This window comes from Arachis hypogaea, chromosome 13, assembly GCF_003086295.3.
Source record: "Arachis hypogaea cultivar Tifrunner chromosome 13, arahy.Tifrunner.gnm2.J5K5, whole genome shotgun sequence".
Taxonomy (NCBI): Eukaryota; Viridiplantae; Streptophyta; class Magnoliopsida; order Fabales; family Fabaceae; genus Arachis; species Arachis hypogaea.
The window spans coordinates 145841117-145852204 of record NC_092048.1 but is presented as its reverse complement, the minus strand read 5'-3'; the positions used below and the strand labels follow the sequence as shown (position 1 = coordinate 145852204).

General features: G+C 36.2%; 1 protein-coding gene across 1 annotated transcript; it reads right to left on the bottom strand.

The window, feature by feature from the left end:
* Positions 1 to 3935: 3935 nt before the first annotated feature.
* Positions 3936 to 6898, bottom strand: LOC112792749 (U-box domain-containing protein 17). Its single transcript, XM_025836092.3, has one exon. The coding sequence runs from the start codon at positions 6244 to 6246 to the stop codon at positions 4090 to 4092; it is 2157 nt and encodes a 718-aa protein (XP_025691877.1). The 5' UTR covers positions 6247 to 6898; the 3' UTR covers positions 3936 to 4089.
* Positions 6899 to 11088: the final 4190 nt, after the last annotated feature.

Here is an 11088-nt window from a genome sequence, read left to right as displayed (position 1 = left end):
GTATTGTTTTGCTTCCTAACGTTTAGGGTCAGAATCGAAATCCTCTTTGACGTAATTTTTGGTTTAGAATCGTCTTTAATGTTGTATTTGATTTTGAAATCGTCATTGGACCCTCTTCATTATTATTCCCGTTGTTTCCATGGTTTATTTGGTTACCCAGTGCCTCGGCTGTAGCCTGTATAGCCGTAGCCATGTTTTCAAGGGCAACCATGAAGTCTACAGGATTACTCCTTGTCGGTTCAGGAGTAGCATTGTCTATTCTACCTCTACCTCGCCCGCGACCGCGTCCACAAGGTGCCATCTGGTTTCTATACACACCAAACAAGTGATATTAAGTTGATCAATATCAATATCGCAGGTCTAATGCTTCAAGTCCCAAATGCATGCTCATGAACGTTTATGCCACATATATCAACTAGATATCCTAATAGCACATAGACACATACACAGAGAATGCATAGAAGCATAGTCAGTCCGTCCCTCAGACTCTATAGGAACGAACTGCTCTGATACCATAATATAACACCCTACCACACAAAGCTTTACGTTTAAGCTATAAAATAGAGGTGGTGTGGTATTACGACCTCTAAAATAAAAATATATACAGATAGTAACTGAAGGATATAATATATACAAAGAGTCTTGAAAAATAGGTAAAACAAAATTTCAAAGTTAAAAGCCAATGCTCAAGATTAAGGATTACTTGCGTGCGAAGAAAAACTAAAGCTCATAAGTATAACTAAAAAGAAGGTAGGAATAGAGGGTCAAGAGATACGAAATAATAAGCTCCTAACTTAGCATGTGAAGCTAAGGCTAGCCGGAGAATATTTACATACAAAATATACAATCTCATAACCCAAAATACATGTTTAAAATCCTAATTCTCCATAAACCTCTAAGAGGTGCAACAGTAAAGCATATATATACATGAGGAGAGTCTATACATATATAGTAAAAGACCAAAAATAAAACCCCAAAATGAATTCATTTCGCTGCAGAAGCTCTAGACACCTACCGAGGTGCCTCTCGACTTGCATCTGAAAAATAACAACATAGTATGGGATGAGAATAGAAGGCTCTCAGTATGGTAAAGGTGCTACGCACATAAGATATAAGATCCTAGAAATGCCAGAGGCAATCCTAGAGCGTCGCACTCAGATTATAAGACTTAAAGGACTAAAAATAGAAACCATAAGCGGGTGGTCTTCTAAGGATTTCTAAGCATAACTAAAACTTAATTTAAACATTAAATCTTTCCACCTTTCCTTCGTAACTCCATCTCTGGTAAGTTTGCACAGACAGACAAGCAGACAAAGACAAACACAGGTAGAGTACAAATAATACAGATAGCAAGTATAACAATTAGCATATTATAATCAATTAGGCATTCCCAATTAATGCACAACAAGCAAGGAAAATAATATGTACATGATGCATGCCTGCCCTATGACTGATGAGTCTCATTTGTCGGTTATCAAGCCAATCCGACAAGTCTAGCTGCTAAACCCTGGACTATCCCCCGTCATGTATCCTCATGAGTCTATACATAGTTTTTTCTCTTATATATATATATATATATATATATATATATATATATATATATATATATATATATATATATTATAAGTTTACTCAATGAGGGTTAACATTCCCGAGAATTTATAAGTGCCCGGTCACCCTTACGACATAGGGTGAATAGAGTATCGAGTCTTAACCTGGAACACGTGGTGGCAAGTCACGGTACTTTACTCAAGAAAACTCGTATATCAGATAAGTAAGTGCATAAGCCAATAAACATTCATAATCATTTGAAACCATGGAATAATCATATCATCAAAGTCATAGCATCAAATGCACTCCAAGTATTCACATTTCCATATATAATTTATCAATTTTCCAACCTTATTTCACCCTCAAGTTACCTCTGTTTCATCTTATTACTAAACTTAATACTATGAATTAGGTTTAAAGGAATGAAAATAGAGGTTTAAAAGTTCAAAATTTAGCTTTAAAACATAAAACCTTGATTTGCTGAAATAGGGGCAACGCATACGTGAGATGCCCAACCCAAAAAGGTTGGTCGCGTCGCGTGCAGGTAGTTGCGTATGCAACCCCTAAAAAACCATTGTTCGCGTACGCAAACACACTGCTCGTGTACGTAAGATGCCAAACCCAAAGAGTTTGGTCGCGCCGCATGCAGTGTCGCGTACGCAAGCTGTGCAGAACAACAAAAATGCTGAATGCTGCAGAATTTTCAATTTTGCCCTCCGAACTTTCGACGCGCATAACTTTTTTGTTTTAAAACATTTTTCATCCGTTCTTTGAACAGCATAAACTTCACGGACCCAATTTTCATTTGAAACAAGTTTGAAACACTTTAGGGTCCGAAAGCCGAGTTATGGCTCTTCGAAGTTCGGTCAAAAATAAGTTTTTTACAAACACTTCAAACCTCAATTTTCGTTACAAACCAAACTCAAATCCTACTTCCTTTACACATATTCAACACAGCAACATACCATTTAAAATGCGAAAACCTCCACATCCTACCTCAATCAATTATACCTCAACATATATATAATCTCATACCAAACATTCATTACTTAATCAACAAGATTCATTAACAAATCACCACAAACTCACATTTATTCTCCTACCTTGTCAAACACCAATATCAACAACAGACCAAAATTCAACCTTGTGCAAGATATATCATTAAAGCACTAAACAATTTACATACTCGAGCATTCATTTTTATCCTAAGGTCGTCTAGTCTAAGTTTTCACAGAATATTATATATTAAATACGAGAAACTTAAACAATATGGCCGATTTCCACGTATTACCCAAGGCAACCCACTTAGGCGAAAAAGCAAGCCCTCAACACCAAAAATTCAGCTCTAGCGCCAACCCAAAAGTCCAACTGTATTCGATGCATTTTCCTTAACTTCTTTGGATAAAAAATTCTAAATTTCCTTATGACAGGAATCTGATTGCAGAAAATCAGATGGCCCCTCTATTTTCAAAACCTCACATATCTCTCAAAGTGCAGAAAGCATCTATTGTGCGACCTTCCTTGGTTTGAACTTTATAGGAGAAAAAGACTATTATGTCATAGGGGACCCTTATTAGTACATTCCTGGTATTGTCCAAATACATTGGTGTATGACTCTATTCATTTTTCATTGATTTCAATCAATTGTATGGTTTGACACTTAAACATTCTAAACGAAGTTTAACGTTTTATGTCTTGTTAGTTAAAATAATAAATAAATATAATCCATACAGTGAGAAACAGAGTTTAATCAAATTAGAACGAATAATGCTTCTTTATGCCTAACAAGGAATCCTTCCTCACATTTCACAATTGAGGCTAACATTGGAATCTCCAGCAAGACTCAACCCATTCTTAATCTCAAGTGATGGCCGAAGACTTGACAACAAACAGAACTTATTCCCACCCTTTATGCAAAGACGATGACTGAGAATCAAACTTGAAACCAATGGTAACAGCAACACACCATGTTTATTGAGGGAAGTGGAAACAGATGTCACAGTTAAAACTTCTCGGAGATTTTATTTTCTTTCTTTTTAAAGGAAAGAAGCCAAGCAGTATATTAAATTACGTATGAAAATCTATTTTCCTTTTGAAAAAGTAGTTTATATAAACTGCATATCTTCAAAAAGCAAAATATATGATGATGAGAAAAAACAAAAGCAGGATGTATCTTTTCCAGTGAAAAGTTTAAGGAAAAAGGAGAGGCGTTGCATTTCAACATTAAAGATATTTCGGTGGTTGATTAGGATGTCTTTTAGAGTCTTACCAATAAACAAGCACAATAGCACGTATGCTAACATCTAAGTTTTACTAAGACAGTGATGAATATGAAATGCATACCTTCTTGGTTAAGGCCAAATCAAAGAAATGGACACCAGAAATGGTTCAATTCATCTTTCGAACATTATATATTTTTTGGACAATACATTGTTTTCTTTTGGTACATGTTATTCCTATATTTTCTAAATTTCAATGAAAGAATCTGTAAAGACTTGAAAAAATAATGGGAACATAATAAACATTGGGGTATTATCACTACAATACAGGTAGAGAAATGGACATTGGTACTGAAACATCACCAGCAAAAATTGTTGTATCCCTTGTTGATGCTGAATTACTAGCCAATGCATATCCTAGGCCCAATCCACCATAATGCAGAGAGGCATTCTCACATCTCTGAAACACTCTTGCAAGTGAAGCTGCTTTTCGTCTCGCTCGCTTTGTTCCTGTGAAGAGCAGGGTTTGAAGTAATCCTGCCAAAGCCGGCACCCTAACCACCCTTTCAGTTGCAGCTGTGCCACCGCTGCGGCACAACTCCAGCAATGCGGCAACCGCATTCTCTTTGCCTCTTGGTGTTCCACAACGCATCATTCCTATCAATCCAGCCACTGCTGCTTGCTCACTCACCACCGCTTTTGCCCCAAGTGGCTGCCGGACAATCAAGGCCAAGGCACCTGCTGCTTCCTCAGCAATTCCTTCGTTTCCCAATGCATCGACTAAGCCCGTGACTGCTCCTGCTGCTATCATCCTTGCGCAGTTCTCAGTATGGGTGGAAAGATTAAACAATGCTGTCACAGCATCCTTCTTCCCCCTTCGGGTTCCCTCTTGCAACAGACTTGCCAGTGCTTCAACAGCTCCCACATTATCTGCAATCCTTTTTTTATAGTCATGGACAGCAGAGAGACTGAACAATGTTGCAGCAGCATTTTCCCTTGCCTCAGTTGTTTGTCCAAATTTCAAAACATCAACTATTGATCCCAAGCACCCTGCTTCATCCATGATGCGACTCTTGTTTCTCTCAAAAATGGATAGGTTGAGCAATGCAGTTACTGAGTTCTCCTGCGCGACCGTGTTAGGAGAAGAAAGTAAATCCCGAAGATAAGGAATTGCCCCTGCCTCTCCAATGAAGGCACGATTCTCTTTTCCAGTTTTTGCAAGCAATCTTATCTCCCTTGCAGCTACAGTCTTTCCAGATTGTGACCCATTAGCTAGCTGCTGAATGAGAAGCGCCACAGTTGCTTTATTGGCTTCCATGGTAGCTTTGGCAGGACAAGCTGAGGCAAAAGTTTCAGCAGATGGATCAATTACCTCTGGTGGATCATAGGGTATTCCATGTGCACTGCACCACTGCACGATCAAATTCCTAAGTGTGCGGTTAGGAACAAGCCGGTTGTGTGCAAGTGTTTGGCCTGTTTTTGGACAGTTAGAATGCCCTTCGTCCATCCACCTTGATATGGAACTCCGATCATAAGTCTGACCTGTTGATATTATCACCGGATCACGCATCAAATCCAATGATATTGGACAGCAAAAGTCCTTAGGAATGGTCAAAATCTTGTCCACGACATCTTGATTAACCAATCTCACCTTGGCCTTCTTCTGATTCTCATTCCCCAAACCAAAGTCATCATCTTCCTCCTCAAACCGAAAGAGTAGAAACCTGCTACACCGCGTCATTGCCACCAGTCCATTAAGCACAGAAACGGTTGGCTCAATATCACCCTCATGATTAACAATCTGCTCTTCCAAAGCTTCAATCTCAGCCCTACAACTCCTAGCATCACTAATCTTCAACTCATCAACATAGAAACGCCTCAATTCCTCAGAACAAGGAATCCTCCCATTCTCGAATGCCTCAAGAAAAGAAAAGAACTTTATTCTAAGGCCATCATCCTTCTTATCCACAAACAATTTGGCCCTCCTAGACTGTCTCCTCATCAACTCAATCTGTTCCCTAACATCGTCGCTAAGGTCAACGGCCCTAACAGGGAAAACATCCAAAAGGGTCGAAAATTCTTGACCCAAATCATGGAAGTGACCGGAAATAGAGTGGTTCTGAAGCAAAAGCCATAACTTACTCGATTGCGCGCAGTAATCAAGGAGAATCTTGGAACGATATACCACCAAAAAGAGCTCCCTCAAGCAGAGCGCCGCCGTGGGGAGAAGACTCACACTTGAATCCCTCAGTGACTCTAATAGAAGCTGAAAAACCTCGACCTTTCGGATTAGGGAGCGAGAGTTCTTGCGCTGGAAGGATAATCGGTGATCGGAGAAGCCAGTGACGAGGTCGCCGGCGACTGCAACGACGGTCCGGATGAGCGACTCGTCGGAAAGGTCCACCGGCGCCAGAAAGGCCTCTAGCGACGGCGACCGGCGACGCCGCAGCGACGAGAATATAACCCCAGAAGCCATCCAAATTCCAAAAGTTCAGTTTTTTTTCCCCTAGGGTTTACAGAATTTCGCGGAGTTAGCGAAGGAATTTGCAAAATCTTTAAGAAACCAAATGGTTAATCGGTGAAATGTGCAATTCGCCCAAGGAAAGAAGACTTATTGTCGCGGCGATCATAATTTTCCCGGAAAATGTTTTCTGAGTGTGGAATCGGCAAAGCATTGACCCAAATGAATACGAACCAGTTTGGGGGTGGTTGGGTGAGAAGTGAGAAGCTTTGAATGTTGAAAGAGTAGGTTATAAAGAGAGTAACTTGGAATCGTCCAAGTAATATAAGGAAGGGATAAAGTGACGATGAGGATGATTCGAGCGAATCCGCGTAGGAAGGAGAAAGAAGCTGATAAGAAAAATAAGGGACTGAATTTCCAAAGACCTATCTGTATGTGTGAGTTTCAACGCGGCCGACGTAAAATTGACTTGCCCATCTTAGACGGATGATAGATTCTGTGGTTCTTTCGTTATTCATTGTAAGTACTATTTCCTTCTATCTGTACTGTTTGTTTGGTTTACTTGATTGATGTTGTGTAACTGCCAACACGGGATTAGGACTTAAGACTTGGAGGGAGTAATAACTTGGAAATTACTGCACCTTTGTTGTATGGTGATTGGTGGCGCATGAGTGATGAAGGGTGAGGTCACACACAGGTTTGTTCTTTGCTGTCTTCTTTGCAGTACTTGTTCTGGTTTTGACTTTTCTTGGAATATTAGTGAGTGTGAGGTCCTAGTGCTATGCAAAAATTCTTTGGTGTTTATGCAAGTTGAGCTTAATTTGCTTTAACATAAAGATAGAATAAGATCGAACCTATTGTTTTATGTTTGAATTTTATGAGTAAGATTTAGGCGTTATGGAAAATACTTATCTATAATCAATAGTTTACTAAAATGATTTGGTTTCGAAGTGTATTTATTTTTTGTTTTTTCCTCTTATGACTTGTGAGCTGTCACTCCTCTGAATCCCACCTTAATGTTTTCGGCCCTTTCTAGAATTTTTAATTAAAACTTTTTTGGAACAAAAATTGGAAAAGGTTATTGAATAGTTACGGATTTTTCTTTTTAAAATAACCATGTGAATAAAGTAATAATATTTATTTGAAGAGGTCTGTTATACATACAAATTTTTTTGGCATACAAATCTATACAAATTAATTTAAGTCTAACAAAAACAATCCTCAATTTAAAGAGCGTATAAATACACACTTCTTCAACTTTGAATAGCGCAAAATGAGAAACAGTTCTTCTCCAATGTTTGTATTTCACGTTCTTCCTCCTCTTCTTTCTCCTTCTTCTTCTCATTCTTCTTTGCATTCCTCCTTCTTTTTCTTCGCGTTCCTTCTTCTTCTTCGCGTATTTCATTCTCATCGTGGTTCTTTTTATTGTTGTTATTGTCGTTGTTGCATTTTTTTTCTCCTCATCTTTTTATTGATTTTGCAACATTATGTATTTTTTTTCTTTGTTTGATTTTTTCTCCCAAGAAAAATTATAAAAAAACGAAATAAGAAGATAAAGAAGAAGAAGCAGCAGAAGATGAAGAGGAAGAAGAAGAGTTTTGAATTATGCAGAACTTATCTGAATAAAAATACACCGAAAATTCTTAAACAATACACTCAAACATCTTCGTGTTACACCCAAATATATTCATGTTACATCTAAATTTACTGCAAATATAGAAAAATGTTGTTATTACATTTATATCCTAGCACTAGATAATGTAAAATAGAAGTGCAAAGGTTAATTCATATAAAAAATATTACAAATCAATTATCAGACGCATTTACTGACCTAAAAAGAGTAACTAAATCTCACATTCTAGCTACAAATGCACCAATAAAAACAAGTATTTTGGAAGGTCAAATTCTTAGTGCAAATGAAAGCAATTCACGCCTAAAGCGTGGAAGACTAATCAGTTCTAAGAATGAAAATCCCCTAAAAAGGAGAGAGATAATCAATTATGATGGTCACAATATGGAGGTAAATAATCAAAGGGGGTCCGAATACATAACTATTGATGAAACCTCTGAAGAAGTTCAGATACCTGAAAATGAAGAGATCTCGATAAGTTATGTCACTACTGAAAAAATATGGGATCGAAAGAATACTGTTGTCGACAACATTTTTGCGTATAATATTGTTGTAGAAATAGCAAAGCAATATGAGAATCATGAACCAAAATCTGTCAAAGAATGTAGACAAAGAGATGATTGGCTAAAATAAAAAGACGCAAGCCACGCTGAATTAACTTCACTTAGGAAACGTGAAATTTTTAGTCCTATAGTTAAAACCCCTGAAGGTATAGAACCAGTGGAATATAAGTGAATTTTTGTGCACAAACGAAATGAGATAAATGAAATAGAAAGATACAAAGCATGACTAGTAGCACAAGGGTTCTCACAAAAACCTGGTATTGACTATGTAAAAACATATTCTCCTGTGGTGAATTCAATAACATTAAGATATCTTATTAGTCTAGTTGTGCATGAAAAGTTTGACATGCACCTAGTGGATATTGTTACAACCTATTTATATGACTCAATTGATAAAGAAATTTAATAAAAGTCCCTGAATGACTCAAAGTGCCTGAAGCATACAATAATTTTTCGAAGATTTGTTTAGTAAAACTTCAAAAATTCTTGTATAGATTAAAACAATCTGGGCTTATATGGTATAAACATTTTAGTGAGTACTTATTGAAAGATGGATACAAAAATGACCCTATATTCCCATGTGTGTTCATAAAAAAAATCAAAATTCAAATTTGTTACTATTGTAGTACATATTAATGATTTAAATATCATTGGATCACTTTAAGAGATTTCAAAAACTATGAATTATTTAAAAAGAGAATTTAAAATGAAAGATTTTGGTAAAACAAAATTTTGTCTTGGTTTACAAATTGAACACTTGAAAGATGGTATATTCATCCATCAGTTAACTTATACTGAGAAATTTTTAAAAAAAATTTACATGGATAAGACACACCCATTGAGTACACCAATAGTGGTGAGATCAGTAGATGTGAATAAAGATCCATTTCGACCATGTGAAAATAATGAGGATCCCCTTGGTTCTGAAGTACCCTATATTAGTGCTATTGGTGCATTAATGTATCTCGCTAATAATACAAGACCAGAAATAGCTTTTTCAGTAAACTTGTTATCGAGATTTAGCTCATGTCCAACTAGAAGACATTGGAATGGTGTCAAACATATATTAAGATATCTTTAAGGATCTGTTGATAAGGGTTTATTTTACTCCAACGAATCAACGTTTCAATTAGTTGGATATGCAGATGCAGATTTTTTTTCTGATCCGCATAAAGGCAGTCAGGCAGATCAAAAACATACTATCTATTCACATGTGGAGACACAACTATATTTTGGCGCTCAACAAAGTAAACTATAGCTACAACATCCTTAAATCATGTAGAAATTTTAGTAATTCATGAAGCAATTCGAGAATATATTTGGTTTAGGTCAATCACCCAACATATCCAAGATATGTGTGGCTTACCTAGAAAACTCTAACTCTAACCTTAACCCTAAATACTAACTCTAACCCCAGTAAAATCTAGAAAACCCTAACACTAAAATTTAACCCTAACCCTAACTCTAATCCTTACCCTTACCTTAACCCTAAATGCTAACCCTAACCCTAACCTTTATCTTAAATGCTAACCATAACCTAAACATAAATACTAACCCTAACCCCTAACGCTAATCCTAAATCCTAACCCTAATGCCAATCCTAAATCTAACCCTAACCCTAATTATAAATGCTAACTCTAATCCTAACCCTAATCTTAATTCCAACCCTAACCTTTATTAACCCTATCCCTAACTATAACCCTAACCCTAACCCTAATCCAAGTGTAAAGAAAATGCAAACAGTCATACACAAAAATAACTCTACTTGCATATATCAACTAAAAAAAGGATAAATCAAAGGAGATAGAATAAAGCACATTTCACTAAAGCTCTTCTACTCTCATGATCTTTAACAAAGTGGTGATATAGACGTTCAACAAATCTGTTCCAATGATAATTTAGCAGATATGTTCACTAAAACACTACATACTTCAACATTTGAGAAACTAATATACAAGATAGGAATATGCCGACTAAGAGATATATATCAAGAGATGTAATTATCAGGGAGAGTAATACGGGCTTTACTCTTTTTCTTAACCATAGGTTTTATCCCACCTTGAATTTTTCCTAGTAAAATTTTTAACGAAGCAGCTACATACTCTTTTTCTTTCATTATATTTTTTTTAGTAAGGTTTTTTAATGAGACACTAGTCTACTATTATTACTAAAGACATACAAGAGAAGTGCTATAAATATATTTATTATGGATGCTCTAAAGAGGTGTTAGGCCCTTGGTTAAGAGTTGGACCCTTGACTAAGAGTTAGACCATTGGTTATAAATAGCCCCTCTTATATTCTCTAATATACACAATTAATAATAAAATTACTTATCATTCTCACTATTCTCTTTCCTTCTTCCTTCAAACCCTAATCCTTATTTTCATAATACTAAACTTGTTTCCCAAATTTATTTTCTAACTTATTATTTTTCATTGTTGTTATACAAATCCTCAAAACCTTATTGTTGTCATTTATTAAAATAAATAAAAGCTCCAGTTTATGCATACATATGTGTTAACAATTTGTACTTAATTTATTTGTTAGATTATATTCATCTTTTATTTATATAAATATACAATAAATTTTTATAAAACAAATCTCTTTCACTTGTATGCAAAATTATTAACTACAAAGTTAAAGAATCTATTATCTTAATTAATC